The following is a 16,930-nucleotide window of genomic DNA, read 5'->3' as shown; positions in this document are numbered from 1 at the left end:
GATCTCACACAGCTTTAGAGGTCTTTGATAAAGGAAAACTCCAGTCAATTTCCACCACTAGAAAGGTGATGATTCCTTGAACACAGAAATTAAATAAAACTGAGAGAATAAATACAGGGGAAAAAAATGATTGAAAATTAAAAACTACTCCATTCCATGTTCATGACATTTTTAATACTCATCTTACTAAGATGCAGAACAAGGACTATTGAATTTCCATTCATTAGCAGCCAACAGGATATGAATGAGTATTAACTTCAAACAAAAACTTGATTTATAACAACATCAAGTTGTGCACTTAAAAAAATAATTACAAATCATTTTTAAAAGGAAGAGTAACAGTGGAAGCAGTAATGAATATAAAACATGACTGATTAGGCTTAAAACATAGTTTCAAGTATTCTATGACATTTCCTCAGATAGTTGTCTTGTCTGTTTGTGCAATACCCATCTTTGCATAGTAAAGAAAAATTGGTTAAACTCCAGCCTTAAGTAATCTGTTTCTTTGAACATGCACCTATACAGCTGTTAATTTGCCTAGCAGACTTCTCCTTTAGGAGCATCAGATCAAATCAGTAAGATCATGCAGCATACTAGAATGAGCTATACAGTTACCACAGTTTCTTGTCCAGCTGAGTAGGTAAATATTGGAGCAAATGTAGAGTGGATGAAATGGAGGCAGAGTCAACCTGGTCTTCTTTTGATGACACTTAGCGATGAACAGATCAACACTAAATGGATATGCACCTCCAAAAGCACAGCAAAGTGGGATGTCGAAAATCAACACCTACCAAACCCATTTTTTAACTGTCCACTACCACAGGTAACACTTCAGCCTGTTCCTACTCTGAGCTGCGTTGTCACTTGTGTTGTGTACACACAGGGCAGAAAGCAAATGTGTTCTTCCACATACACACAATGGCTGATGAGTGGAGCATAAATTCAGTCAAGAAATTGTAATTCATATGAAACAGCTGGTGTAAATAAAAAAGTTACTCCAGCACTGAACATATGTACATAGTAGTTGGGGACCACTGTGGTCTGATTTAAAACATCACATCACACACTAACAATGTTGTTTGTGAAATGCTTCTTCAAGGTTTATTACACAGGTAGTTTATGTATATCCAATTGATTTTACTTACTTTAAGTTTTGGTAACCACTAGTGTGTCTGTTGTGGGCTATGCTTGCCTTGGAAGCAGAACCCTAACAAAGTTGGACATTATGTTCCAAAGCAAAGCATTTTTAGAGAACCATAACACAGTTCCAAGTGGCTTTGGTTTGCCATCAAAGGATTGTGACTAACTCAGTTCTGCTTGAAACTGGGCAGAAATTTTTCAGAATAAGAGTTGTAATTCATATTCATGTCAACTACCTGTGCGTAGCACCTTCAACTTATAATGCAGTAAGTGCTAATGTGATTATGTTAAAGCTGATTAAAAATATTTAATAATTACTGTCAAGCAAAACAGTATATTGTAGCTCTCTCGTGAGACTGTTAAATTGAACATTATTGAAGTACGAAAAATAACTGAGACAATGTTTTCAAAGTCATGGGAAATCTGCAGCATTTTCTTAATGTTTTGGCTCTTCAAGCTACCTTGGGAAATGGATTTCCACTGAACAAAGATGGAGTAAGCAGTGTAACTGGGCTTCTACTGTAACTCATATCCAACATTCAAATTAAATCCAAAATTACAAAAGTCTTTAATTCTGATCATCAGACACAGCAATTAAATCTTCAGGTCACTTCACTTACACAAACCAAATTACTTAAGTTTTAAGTCAAGATGAAAAGTATGATCCAGCCTGTACATCTCCATACTTTTAGGGAGGCCTAAACTAGACATCTTCCCATACTTTTCCCAAGGCAGATGCAGCCAGGCTAGCCTGGTTCCTTAGGGATGTGGTACTGCTGCCCAGGACTTCTCTGCAAAAACCTGTTTGTACACAAGGTGTATCTAAAAATAATTACAACACACAACCCACTGAAATTACATGGCATTTTGTACATGTTGTGATGGTAACTGGCTATCAGTAGCCAAGGGTCAAAGTATTAATCTTGCATTAAACTTTGAAAAGTGAGATGCATCAAAGAGACACAGGGAGTGAGTTAGAAATGTCAGTCACCTTGCTTTGAGTGGGTGGGCAGAAGGCAAGAGAAGAACTCATTCCAAGCTTTTAACATTTTGTGAGTATTTTAAGGCTTATTTAAGTTTTTATTTTACAGGATCTAGACAGGAAAAAAACTAGCTATACTAAAAAAAAATGCTTGGCACTTCTGTGATTAGCTTGAAAGGGTGTTACTTATCTTATACTATATTATGGAAAAGTCTGTATAACAGCCAAAAAAAGTAATGCAGACTTATAGTCAATACATAGATATGCATTTATACATTTTAATTGTTTTTGGTTTCAAGCATACAAACTTTAGATCACATCTGTTTGGTGTCAGAACTCCCTGTATCTGCATGCTATTATCTGCCTTTTTTGAGCAAGCCCAGAACATCTGCTGCTGTACAACATGCTACAGAAAAAAAGGGGAGGAAGAAACCCAAAACCAAACCCAACATCAAAAATAGATTTACATAAAGAATAGAACCTTTTTATATGGAAATTCTTTTCTCTTATATATATATATTTATATATAATCTGTGAAAATGATACATCAAAATCTTATTTCCATATTTACACTTTTTCTTTCTTGGAAAAATTCCATCCATCATTCACTAGCTTCCATAGCTAACAGACTCCTGACCTAGGAGACCAAAACAAGGAGCAGGGAACCCTCAGGTCCAGCAGCAGAATGCACTGCCTGGCTGGAAAAGCTATGGAAGCCTGGCCCTGGCTTCCCAGTGGTTTGTATTTATTAGGCTGCAGATTCTGCTTGGGGTCAGCTTGCTAACTTGGTTGTTTGTATGTGAGCCATGCAGGTTACCCTTTCAAAATTAGCTCCTCATGCCACTGGAGTTTGATAAGAAAAAGGAAGTCATGCGAACTCAAGTGAAGTTAGAGTGCCAGCAGGCTGGGAAAAGAATCTTCTGTTATTCCACTATTTTGGAACAGTTCTCTTATTGCACTTGGTCTGTGTATCTCCTTTGTTTGAGAAAAGGAAAAAAACACCTGATTTTGAAACAGTTTGCTTGTAACACCTGTCAGTTAATGTTAACAAGAGAAAGGTGAATAGAGGAAGGATTTCCAACTTATCTCCAAAAAGGACAGTGTTCTATCAACTCAAATCACAACATCCCAACACTGTTTTATAGTTACTGTTTCTCGTGTTCTTCCTTATAGATTTAGTTCCTGTGCAGCTACAGCAAAGATGTCATACCCAAAATCCAGTAGTGCAAGAAGCAGCTTTTTGAATGGCATTTCTTCAGATAGGGCCTTGTTGAGTTGGATCGAACCTTCGTTTTTTGACATTTCTTCCAGGTTGCATCAAAAGGAGATGAAAACAGAAAAATGCAAGACATTAGTTAGGTATAACAGGAACAAAGCCATTGCTAAGGTCATAGTAAAGTAAAAGGCTCACACTGAAACAGTTTAACCAGTAACGTTTCAAGGGCTAACTATTTAAGGAATTTGGTTGCATGCTTTCTTTAGCATAATATCAAGTACTGGTTTCCTTATGCAGTTTAAAGGTCATGCTGGCAATACAGAATTCAGTTATTTCTGTAATACTTCGAGTGATGCTCTAAATTTGCAGAAACTTTCAGCTCCCAGTAACACGTCTCCATCAGGCCAGGAATGCATGTGTACAACTAAGTCATAAGTGCCAGGACTGGAAATACATCAGCCCACAGAGACCTGAGTTCTCAGAGCAAGTGCCCATCTCTGGCTACACCAGAATTTAGTTTATGTGACAGAAAAGTGAGTGCCTTTGTGAGCTCTTACCACACTATTGACCATAAGTGAATCTTAGTAAGGTGAAAAAGATAGCAGAGACATTGCATTCGAAGGAGACTGGACAGTTTTGTAAATTGTGTGATTAGAATTGAATGTTAACAGTGGACAGCAAGCTGGTGATATCCAATCTCCTGCGACTTTGATGTCCTATGTCAAAACAGCAAGACATCAGGAAGCAACAACAAAAGTTAGGTGCAACCTCCCCAGAATCTGGCTTTATGTGGGGCATCAAGCAAGGGGTTCATGCATTTAGTTTTAACATTGGGCATACACACCACTACCGCCACCAAACCAACATGCAAAAAATACAGAACAGGAGTTCCCTAAAGATACAAACCCCTAGATTTTCTATTTCTGTGGCCCTGCTAACCACTACCACTGCTACAATATTTATATTGTATACACAAAGTTTGTCTGGTGGTTTAAGAGACTAATGGATGTATGCAAAGCCAACTTCCTTTTGAGAAGACATCCAGAGGCTGGTGGTTCTTGGCAATCCTTTGTTTTGTTTTCTTTTGATTCCTGTGCCTAGATTTTTGCAAGATGAATGCTTAAGAGTTGTGGGTTTCTGAAAGACAGCTGTGTTCATCTTTCAGTCATTTTCCCCTCCAGGAGTACTGTAAAAATGCTCCTTTTGAATGAGGCTGACATTGCTTCAATATCTCAATCCCTTCTCCTCTGTACTACAGGTAAGTTTGAGATGACCAAATAATTTTTTCAGGCCAACGTGCAGAACTGCATGCTAGGAAGTAAGAATAGCTCACATTCAACCAAGTTTACTATAAAGGCTGCTGTGCATCTGCTTGTCCTGCCAGTTCCTATGGGAAAAGGACATGTCTGCTTCTCTTTCCCTTCCTTTTAAATACTGTCTAGCATACTTGAATTCAAGTACTACCTATTAACACATAATTAGTCAGTGCTTTTAAATCGACAACACATGTGAAAAATCCAGATGATGTAACTTATCCTTCTACTCTACGGAAAGTACCATATTCCAGTTTGCTTGAAGAGGGCATCATTGAAACAGATACTGAATTACATTCTGTTACATGAACTGATTTCAATTAAAGAAGTGGACTTTCTAAGTCCTAGAACAAGGTAGGGAGGACAGATGCTGTAATAGCTTCCCCATACAACTCTGTAACCAAAATCTTTTGACTTTTATCCTATCAGTTTTTTCTAACCTGATCTCCACTAGTGCAGTATTCCAGCAAAAACCTTGCTGTGCATTCTGTGATCTGTCCAAACCATATATTTACTCATTTCCTGCTTTTATTCAGCAGAAATACAGACTTTGAGGAACAAGATACTGACCAAACCAATGCCTTTCTTCACTTAAAATATTCTGCTAAGAATGTTGTATGAGAAAGAAACATGTGAAGAACTAAAATAAGAGTCTGAAATACAGAACACGAGGTACAGTGTCAATAAGGGAACAAGGTACAAAGCTTTAACAAGAACCTGCCACATGTCTTTGCTGTGATTGTAGCACTTCAGGATTAGGCAGTCAGGTGTTACTCTGCAGAAATCCAAGTTCTGTTCTGATTCCCTGACCTGCTTTAACAACTTCATCCTGCATTATCAACTGTTACAGTACTAAAATGAAGACAGTAGTCTTATTACTTAAATTGGCAAATAGAACAGCTTTGCCTCTACCCCAAGAAGATGACAATAAAAGGAAACTAGGCGAGTACCAGGTTCTGGATATTTGCACCTCTTTACAGCTACATGTTACAGTACTACAGTGTTCCTTCTGGTATGCTTCAGTTAAATGGTAAGGTGAGACAGAAGAGTCCTCCCTGGGAAGACATGTAGGAAAATAATGCTGCTTCCTAGTTCTTTGACAGTTTATGTGGAAGATCTCAGAACATAAACTTATTTTTTGCATTTAAAGTTTTAATGCCTCTTGAAATAATGAAGGTCAGCCTTTCAGTCTGTAATCCAACCAGGAAAAGGGTCTTTAATGCAAAGAAAATTCCAGGTGATTCTGAATCAAAAAAGCACCATGCTACAGAACATGACTGCCCCTCTAACATAGTCACCTTTACAAACAAAAAGTAATTCAGAAAAGAAAAACTGGTTTCAAAAAAGGCTGAATGTATCTAAGAAATACCTTGCAATCTCCTGCTTTTTTTTTTAAATGTGGCTAACTGGGAATGTGTTACTTGCAAATGTGTGCCTTTGTGATCATATAAATACAAAGCTTTATTTAAGTATTTAAAGATTTATCCAAACCCAGTATTTTAACTAGCTAATGTTTGCATAGGCATTCTTAAAGCATGGTTCAGGTGTTGAAGAAGAGCTTAAACAAATGAACTTTTGCTACAAAACTGATTCAAATTAACAAAACAAGGGACTAAAATTAGCAGCTTAAAATAAAACATTGAGCTTCCATTTTTTCCAGTAGTTTGGGGAAAAAGTGAGAAAATACCTCATGTTTTGTTCTAATACTGACATTTGTGTAGTAATGACTGTATTTGATCCCTGATTTATGCTTGATAGAAATGCTGGTAAGGCACCAAAACTTCTTTCCTCACAACGTTGCCACCAGCATTCCATGGCCTTATCCTGTGGAAACCTTTAGGGTGTAAATGCAACTTCACAGACCAGTTAAGCCTTGGCATCTGTTATATCTGAGTAAGCCTTTGGTTTGTCCATGAATCTTCTATTAAAGGACAGAAAACCATGCAGCTCTTCAGCTAAGAACAATTGCTGGAAATTAATTGTAGGCATAAATCTATCTGCTGCTCTTGTATTCTGCTCCAACAAGCAGCAGCTTTTCATGACCATTGCCTCATCACTTTTACTAGCATTGCCTGCTGGCGGTGTTGGTTTGTTACCAAAATTGCTTTAGTACTGTTAAACTCAGTAACAAAAGCATTAATTGGCTGACATTACTGCAGTAGCTTAGCAGAAGTGAGTGAAAACGTGCTAGCAAGAAAACGTACAGGCTCTTGAGCTACTCTCATGGTAAAAAAGCCCTTCCTCTTTTAAACACTGTATACTGAAACTTGCACAGACTTCTGCACCAAAATGAACTTCACAATTCATGAATGCTGTACTTCTGTAAATTGCCTGGCAGAGTTCAGGCAGGAATACAAAAGACTCCCTTACTGCTGTCCAAACACCAAGAGTTTTAAATGTACTACGCAAGACTCATCTGAAGTAAAAGCTACTTAACAAGGTTTCCAGCTGTAGCCTTTAAGCCACCCAAAACGTGTAATGAGGGTCTATGCCCCCTTAAAGTGTCAGTTAACTTTTTTCTTACCCATTCTGTCCACACATTAACTTGACTAGAAAAATTAACCTCATATTCACTCTTGAAACTGGATGTTCTTTGTTGATTCCTTTTTACTTTGTCCAAACTTGCATCAAGCCTTCTTTTACACTTCCCCTCCAACCCCCACCCCCCACCTCAGTTCATGAACAAAGTTTGCTTAGTTGCAGCTTACGTTTGATATGGACTTGACACCACAGTACCGTATGTTCATATGAACATCTGATAACCTGTGAAACAGAAATCACAGCTCCCAGTTTGTAAAGCATTAGCTACCTTCTCTCATATTTGCAGAGACTAAACATATCACTTGCTTTAAAAGGAAAAGTTAAAATCCCTCTTTATTATCCTCATCTGTCCCTCCAGATCTATCTGAAGCCAAGTATCGGGGGTCTAGACATTCTAGCCCTCTTTTGTATACAAGCTGAAAAGCCTTTCCAATTCCCCTCTGACCCCCAGAAGAAACATGCACTTCAAGCTGTGAGCTAGGCCAGGCCAGTGTATTTGAGGTTCTGCTACAGAATAAACAGTTGTATCTTGCTCTTGTGAGAGTAAGAGCTTCAGGAGGAATTTCCAATGTGGGTTGCCTATAGGGATAACAAGCTTCTACATTTGGGCAAACAAATGATACCAGGATGCAAAGCTGAACACCTGTGAGAGCAGTTTGAGAGTCATGGAATACAAAGAAGAAATAATGACTGACTTACTGTATTGTTTCAGACAGGGAGGGGGATTCTTTACTGGCCTCTGCTCATGCACCCTGGAGCTGTGTCTGCAGCCAGTCCAGCCGTGGGCAGGGGCTGCAGCACCGATGGCACAGCAAAGGTGGGCAGGGCACAAGAGGCCTTGACAAGACTCAGAGGAAGAAAGTGACTAAATTTTTTTCTATTTTAATGGCATGTATTATGTTTTCAACAAACTACCTTGTGCAATACAAACGTATTATTTAGGGATGAGCACTCTGTTTCTGCAAAGTCTATGAATTGGTGAATCTCTTACAGGAGAAAACTCATCCAAAAGTATTAGCTGACATTTAATTTTTCTTCTAAAATTTAGCTTAGTTAAATCCCATGGGAACTTGCTCCATCTGTGTTTTTAATATAACTGCATCATTGTTCTCTATAAACCAAAAAATTTAATAGAAATGTTGATGCAGAAAATTTGTCTGTACTTATTAAAAAAGCTAATTGCAGTGAAGTGCAGGGGGAAAAACTCAACCAGTTCTGCAACTCACTGAAATTTTAATGTATACTTTACATGATTTACATTAAAAGAGAACTAAATATAAAATTATTTTACTGTTTACCAATATGGAAAATCTCAGCCATATGAGATACAATGCAAAAGACATAGGACTACTTTGTTTAGAGCTGCCCTGTACTAACAAATACTGGAGGCTGACCTAGTGGTATTTATTGTACAAATAAGTGGATTGGATTTATTTAACTAAGATGATACAAGAGAAAACAAACCAAACCAACTATCCCAACAACAAACCCAGCAGCTGGAGGTAGGTCTATCCTCAGGAACTAAAAAAGCTTTTAAAGATCATACACCCATGCTTGTAGATGGATGTTTGGGTACATTTTGTATTTAATCTTTTCTTACTAAAACAAATGAGAAGCAGTGACTTCCAGGACTGCTGCAGCGCTTGCCAGTGTCAAGTGGAAGCACAGGGAATGTTACTTCCCTCAGAACAGAAATACCAGAAAAATATGACCTGATCACTACATTTTACTTTAATAGTGGCCTTAATCAATTAGGGATTAATTTTAATCTTCTCAATTCAGACTTGAAATATGAACAGAGGCCATGGAAAATTTTGTTTGCATTATTATAAAAACCTCCTTGAAGAATTATGGCTTATTGTTTTATCATGGCCAAATCTCAATTCATATTATTGAAAAGAAATAGCAACTTGAAATGCCATGCAAAACTACTTGTGCTTAATACTTCCATGATTTGTAAGGTTACAAACATTGATTCTAAAGAGAGATCCTTTTTACCAAACATGGACCATGCATGTAGGTAGACTGGACACTACAAAAGAGGCAAGAATTAAGTACCTTTGTACAGGACTCTGCTTTAACAGTCAAGCAGAATGACTACTATGTTACTCCTCATAGGTATAAAACACATTGAACTAGAACTGGGAGAGAAATGCTTTCATCTTTCAGGAAACAGGTCAAGATTTCAAAATGTTCTCTCTAAACATGATTTTTTTTTAAATTGTGTATTGAGAATAAAAAAATAATCAGTAACCACAAACAAGTTAGCCCTGGTACCTTGTGTCAACACATTTGTTGCTGAAAACTACTCTGCTGCTGCCACTACTGACCACTGACATGACATCTTCAATTATGAAAAAGCCGAGCAGTTTGAAAGTACTACAACATACAGAAGAAACACTCCTCAAGATATTTACCTTGTGGGTTTTTTTAACCACTGTAGTCAGCTTCTGAGAACAACACTATACTATCTGGAGATGAAAAGAAGACCCTGCTCCCTAAATGAATTCATGAAAATTAAATGAATTATTTTATTGTTGTTCAACTTTGCACCCTGATAACATCTGCTATTTTCAAATTCATTTCCTCCTGTTGTTTAGTGCACATGTAATTTTTTTTTTGTTTAAAGCAGTTTGTTAGCCTTTGGGGGAGGAGGTTAACTTGGAAATCTTGTAGCAGGAACTCAAAATTTAGTGATGTAAGCAAGAAATAGAAACGCCATAGCCACAGAGGAGAAGACATGCGGCATTGCTTACTTAAAGCCCCATCCTGTCCCCCCAAGGACAATTGCTGCTACCAGGATGGCACCAGCGATGGAGCCTATTATAAGATTGGTGGCACTAGGACCTGTGATAAAGGATTATGGTGAGACAGACATAAGAACCACCGACTTTATTCACATTATGTAAAGCATCTGAAGGGTAGTCAAACATCTCAAGGGATATAAACAGCACACAAGGTGATGCCTTCAGACAACCTCAACAAGCCCAACTTAACTTACTTTTCTTTAACAATAAGAATGAACAAAGCTGTTGGTCTCTGCATTGTGCTAGGCTGACTTCCATTAGAGATAAAAATCTAGCATTAGACAGTAACTTACTCCATTATCTAGTGAATGAAGAGTAAACTGAGAACACTAAAGATATCTGAAATAATCCATTAGCTTAAAGGAAAAATTATGAAGGCTGTGTATTTTAAGACTACAGCAAATGAGAAAGGAAAAAAAATCAATAAGCCCTGTCTTTTTTCATGGAGCTTCTGAAAGGTGTAGATATTTTAATTTGAGCTAAGAGCATCTACTGCCACTTGCTAATCATAGTCTAGACTCCTTCCAGTTACACCAATGCTAAATTTACAAACAATTGTTTGACAAAGGCAAAGGATTATATCACAGGGAACAAAAGTTGAAATATAAGCTGTATTCCCCCTAAGATTTCCGAACATCAAAGCAACTCTTCATCATCCTCAAGAAGCTACCAAACAACACAGTGGGGAAGGGTGGAGCAGGAAAAAAAGAGCAACAAAAAAAAGCAGCACAAAATACGTTTGTGCAATTTTCTGAAAAGGACAAGAGAACACCTAAATAAGATATTAATAACTGACCCTTAAGTGCTCTGTTTACACAGGACAGAGGAAAACTGACAAAAGGCTTGAGTAACATTTTAATTGCTCAGTACAAAAACTTCCTATTGTGCAGCCTTTGATGTAAAGCTAATTGCATCTGAACTCAAGGCAAAATGAAACCAACTCGACAGTTCTTCTGCAGCATATTGTTCACTTTTTGTTTAAACATTTACATTTTCAGGAACAACCTTCAGAAACAGGTCTTACCTCCTATCCCAGTCTCCCTAAGCAAACACTTCTACACAGCAATTGAAATTTTCCTAATTAATTGTTCTGAAACTGTTTGGAGAACTGTCAGACAGCTAACATAAGGAAGAAAAAGGAGCAGCCAGAGATCAGCAAAGAAAGAGCAAGGACAGCTGCAACAACTGAAAGATTTAAGCTGTTAGGTTACTATCACAAATCTCCTCCTGCCCAGTCCCACACTCTACAGTAAGCACATGCCCTAAATTTTAAAATTTACTGCAGCAACCTAACTTCATTGCATCCATTACATGTTTTCCACATCAGTACTTCTGGAGATTTGATTAGCCAAAAGAAAACCAAGTTTTAAAAATTGCTTCCTGCAGTTTCTACACAAAAAAAAAAAAATCAGGATTATGAACAAAATACTTGGACTAAAAGGAAATACAGTGAGCTTTACAGATGGGCAGTGCACAAATTTGAAAATCAAAAGGTTATTTTTCAGAATTTGGAAGAATGTGTCTTATTTGGACTTACCTTTAAAGTCACACCTGGCTCAAATCAACAGGAGTGAGCAGGGTGGAGGGTAAATGCCATTCCAGAGACATTACACTCCCAGCTAATACTTGCCTGTAACAGTAGTGCAATGAGCCTAACGAGCTGCTGTGTCTGAGTTCTATGGTTTATGCTGGATTTTACCAAATAATTTAACACAAAAAAGACTGAAAACACAGCAAACAATTTATCTGTAATAAATTTTAGAAGCCTCGAAAAATTCTAATGCTGATTTCTTTCTAGACATAGAATGCAATCTTCCCACAAGAGGTACAAAGACTAACTGATAGCAGCATAGCCATAACTTAGATAAAGAAGTGCCAAATCACCACTTTGTACATGCCTCCTTCTCACTGTGCTCCCTGGTTGTTAAATGTCAACCAGTGAGGAAGGAGAGGGTGTGTATCTGTTTCACAGCACTTTGTTCTTTCAATATAGAAAATCAGTATTGGTTTTATTTACTACAAATGTGGAAGAATTTTGTAAAAAACTTAAAAAGAGGATAATATACAAAACAATAGAAAAAACATCTGGTAGAATTGTTATGATGACTAAAACAGCAACCACTTGTTTAGGAGAATGGAGTCCTCCAACTGTGGAACTCAAATACAGAGATTTAACACCACAATAGACTGTGCATATAAAAGTACTTAAAATGGGACTACTTTTACATGTTATACCTTACCTTAAGGATCCATGCCTTATCTTTTATTATTATCAAAGAAATGGTATTATTAATAAACCAGAATTTTTCTATAAGTAAAGTGACCTTTATGAAGAAAACTATAAATCCATACATTTTGGCTCAATATGCCTCTCTAGTCACTGAACTCAGATGCTTGACAGGAAACCAGAAGTAAGAGGAAGTTTTTAATAACCACCATACTGTGGGGTTATTTTCCATCCACACTATCCCAAGATGCAACACTTTGGTATACTTGTTCTTTCCACCATACTACTGTTATAACCTACAGACACAGCTTTGTCAGGAGGAAACTCCTGCACACCACCTTTTCCTGCAGAGCACTATCTACTCTGGCATGGCTATCCATACCATCCCTGGTCATGTTTTAGGACCCCAATACAAATCCTGCTGAAGATGTTTCAGTGGACATCAGACTATTCCCTAAATCTTTACCATCATCAGACAGATTCTATAAGAATTAATACCCACTGCTTTGAAACTCTTCTAGTATTAGACATTACAGTTATTTCAGCACTTTGAACAAAGGTTTACAGTTTGCAAGTGAAGTGGTGAGGAAGGAGGGCAGGACCTGGCAGCAGGTTGTGATTGATGAACACACCCTCACCTGCAGCCACTGATGGTAACAGCCATGAGGGCCTGAAGGGTGTTAGGAAAAGATTTGCATTCCTATGTGCTTTCTGTAAACCAAACAACAAAAAGTAGCAGTGGCTTGCCTTGAATGTATATTTGTACCTGAAGGAACTAGAGAACAGAGAAAGACTGATGGGATGCATAAAAGAAGAATAGAAACACAAAGAATGAATCAGGTAGAGAGTGATAAGAGCAAAGACGAAGAAGTGGTATGGAAGCATAGAGGAGTAAGAACAAATGGCCAGGGACGTTGGTCAGAGCTGAGTGGCTTGAGACGGCAGGTAAGGGGAGAGAAAAACAGAAGGGTACAAGGCAGAATGTAAGCAAAAGGCAAGTGGTCCTTAGCCTGTAGGTAAATTTTCTGCTGCTGAATCTGTGTCCCAAACTTCTACAAACTTCACACTTGTCAGTTTTTAGCAAAGAGCTGTAAAAGCCATCAGTAAAACACAGATCTAATCTTTCTCAAGCAATTGATCTATTTCCTCCTTCCTTCTATTCGTTTTCTATTAGCTGTCCTCTGTGAACACAAAGGTCTCTACTCTTCTGAGAATCTGAGATAAGTTGCACGTACCAGATGGGTTCATAGGGCTCCGAACTTGGACACACACAATGCTGCCTTTCCAGACTAGAACTGCACATGGATGCCTTTCCACACAGCCTGATTAGAAGTTACAGACTGTCCTGTCACAAGTCCCCTTCAGAGAGGTGCCACTGCCACATGACAGATGTAATACATAGCCCCAGAAACACGGTGCAGTTGGAAATCTCAGAGGAGCAAGATAACAGTAATTGAAGCTGTAGTTTGCACAGTGAATGCAGAATGAAGACAACTCTCACAAGGGCCTTTTTATGTGTGTGTGTAGATATATATAAATAAAATTTATATAAATCATAGCCTTCTTTAAACTGGAGATAGTGGGATAACACTTAAGATTACAGTTTCCTAAAACTATGAAAAGACAACAAAAATTGCTCATACATATTCTCTATGTGTGAATATTATACTTCAGCATTGTGCTATCTTGGGGTAACAGAATCCCAGCAACAGAACATTCAGAAGCTTCACTGTAAAACTAGCTCTCTGTATGACTATCATAAGCTTTCATCTGCCTAGCTGGATCATTAGACTGAAAGCCCCACAGACTGTAATAAACAATTTCTGCATTTTATGAAATAGTCCACATTACTCAGTCTATTTTGCAAAATAATCATGAAATTCCATTTTTTTTCTTTATTATTTTTGTAATTTGATGTAATGGAAACATTTAGACACTTAATTTTATGGTGACAATGTAAAAATTCACAAACTTATTGTTTTATGCCCCACATTATCCCAGACAGGAGAAGGTTCAACACTGCATGAGCAAACCACATGACACAGACACAGTCAAGTCACAGGACAAATACGGTCACCACATGACGAAGCTACCGGGGGTCATACACAGGGCTCAGGTGCATACGGTTACCTCACACACTAGGCACCAAACATAAAACTCAAACTAAGAAAAATGCTTACTCTATTCCCCACCCTGTGCCTCCAAAAATCACCCCCAAGGCCAGAATGGTCCCTGCCACTGCACCTATTAGCCTGTTAGCAGCCATGCTCACTGTGTGGAGGGAAAAGGGAAGATTTTTTAGGGAAATTATCACATATATGTCTGAAATGAAAACATGAAATAATGCCTCAAAGGAATACTTTATGCTGTAATCCACTGGTGGATAAACAATTCGAATCTCCTCATAAACCTTTATTTACCAAATACTGTAGCTTTAAAAATTCTGAAGTGAGCTGTATTTGATTTTCTTTGAATGTTTGCAAATATTTCAATGGAAAGTTTTCCTTTTAGCTTGTGATTCTATTATTTACTTTAAAAGGGAACATCCTCAATCAACTGCTTACTGATAGCAGCCAAAATGTAAATAAATCACCAATAAGAAAACTTCCTTTTGATCACCAGAAACTTACTGCATCCATAATATAACTAACCAAATGAAAATTGTTTGGAAACAGTTCCACCATAGGAAAAAAACCAAACCAACAAACAAAAAAAACTTTTAAATTAATTTCTTTATAAGTCAGTAATATTTTCCTTTGTTACTGCATTTATCAATAGGACTCTCTATTTATCTATATGACCTAAAGACAGGTAACACCTTTTAGAAGCAAAACCCTACCCTAGACACATGCTTCAGGTAACACCCTGGAAATTTTGGTATGTTCACATAGTCTTTCTTAAGATACGGAGGCCTTATTTTTAAGTGAACTCCTTTGAGAAAAAACATCTGTACATTTCCTATGTTAGAGATTAAAATTTGGATAGATTCATTGAGTCACAATAGACCACAAGCAAGAAGCTGAATTCCCTGTTCAATGAGAACTTTTCCAAATGACAAAAACTTTACAGACTTCATGCTGAATGAAGTCCATTTAGAAATGCTTTGGTAATTTTTTCCAGGGTGTAAATATACACCCACAAACACGCACACACACTTGAGACATAAGTTTTATATTAAAATAAACAAACACCACTCTAGTAGGGAAATAAAGGCCTAATGCTGCAAATTAAATGGTAAAGGAAGAATCTTGTGTGCATACGGAGTCCCACTGATTTCAAAACTATCTAGCCAGTGCTATAAATTCAAAGTTTCTGCAATAACAAAAAACTAACAGCAAGAACTCTTTGTCTTCCCCAAACTGCTAAATGCTGTGTGGACCTGCTAGTACAGGATACAGCAGGTTGCTGAGTTGAGAGTCATTCAAGAGTCATTTATTAATAGCCCCATAATTAAGGACTACTCATTTTTCTAAATCTGAAATAGACAATGAAGCCAAAAAGCAATTGATGGATGATGGAAAAGTCTGAAAAGTGCAGGAGGAGTAGTCGCCAATTGTCAGCTATCATAACAATATATAAATAAATAGCAATACTTCCTAATTATACATGCTCTAATGATAGTAAGAAAAATGCTCAGATTTATGGTGTGAAAAATCTTAAACCTATTATGTTTAAATTTTCATATCATGAGTGTTTCATTTCTGAAATGTAGCAAAATTCAAACTTATGACTAAGAAAAAACAAGTATTTTTGGTTTTTTTGTATCAGACTTGTAAACTGGCATAGGGAGTAGTAAGGGTGAAAAAGTGAATGGAAACTACTTTAGTATGTTGGATCTTTACAACAGAGAAAAGTACTCCTGCATTGTTCTGAAATCTTCTCACAAAGGAATTCCTCCATAAGTGTGCAGAAAGAGATCATAGTAGCTGTGTTAGTGTTCAGGCTCCTAAATTCATTTCTAGGGCATTCAGTATCAATAAATTCCTGTAACAACATAAGAAAAATAGTCCATCTTTCGTGATCATTGAGGCAGCCTGTACAAAAACATAGTCTGCCTTTTTCCAGAGAAATCCATTGAAAAATGCAGTCTAAACTTTGTACCTCTGTCAGAAATCCAAGTGCATACTATTCATTTAAGGCTTTTGTCCAACACATTCCAGCATCAGTGTGTTAATCTTCACACAGCTATTTCCATTCTGAACTATGTAAATTAATCTGGATTACAATAATGTAACCAGGATAGGCACACCTTTTGTGCTGTCCTTCCTATGGACCTTTGCAGAGAGGAGGGAATTCTTTCTTACCTACAGGATTTGGAAATGAGCAAAACAAAACTCATGTACTCAATGTCACAGCTGTAAAGACTGCTCTCCTCATCCACACACACAGAGAACTCTGAACACCTTTATAGTGCTCATCTCCATAGTTGTTTTTAAGACTCTGTAAGCAGCATTCCACAGTCAGGAAGGCTTCCAGGGAAAATGGAATGACAAGTAGCTATGTAAGGCAGGGTGAAGAACAGGCAGCTCTACACTGAACTGTGGTGGGATTAGGAGTCCAGGAAGCACCTGTACAGATTCCCTAATACAAATCCAGACTGTTCTAGAGAGCCTCCTTCACAACAGTAACTTGTTTCAAGACTGTATCTTCAACAGTGTTTTGGTAAAGGTCTACTGGAACCACTCTGCTCAGGGGCAATAGAAG

General features: G+C 37.5%; 1 protein-coding gene across 6 annotated transcripts in view; it reads right to left on the bottom strand.

The window, feature by feature from the left end:
- Window positions 1–157: 157 nt before the first annotated feature.
- The window catches only part of ADAM23 (ADAM metallopeptidase domain 23), a 70,030-nt gene continuing 53,257 nt past the window's right edge, over window positions 158–16,930 (bottom strand). Inside the window, exons 25-27 of one of the 6 annotated variants that reach the window (XM_071562795.1) lie at window positions 9,949–10,039; window positions 7,360–7,414; window positions 158–3,426 (exon numbers count right to left, since the gene is read on the bottom strand). In XM_071562795.1, the coding sequence (XP_071418896.1) occupies window positions 3,313–3,426; window positions 7,360–7,414; window positions 9,949–10,039 (260 nt within the window). In that variant the 3' untranslated portion in view covers window positions 158–3,312. The other 5 variants (XM_071562790.1, XM_071562789.1, XM_071562792.1 and 2 more) reach the window with 5 other exon arrangements.

The sequence above is a fragment of the Pithys albifrons genome, chromosome 8, assembly GCF_047495875.1.
Source record: "Pithys albifrons albifrons isolate INPA30051 chromosome 8, PitAlb_v1, whole genome shotgun sequence".
Lineage (NCBI taxonomy): Eukaryota > Metazoa > Chordata > Aves > Passeriformes > Thamnophilidae > Pithys > Pithys albifrons.
Note: the sequence above shows the minus strand (reverse complement) of the source record. Positions and strands in the feature narration are given on the sequence as shown.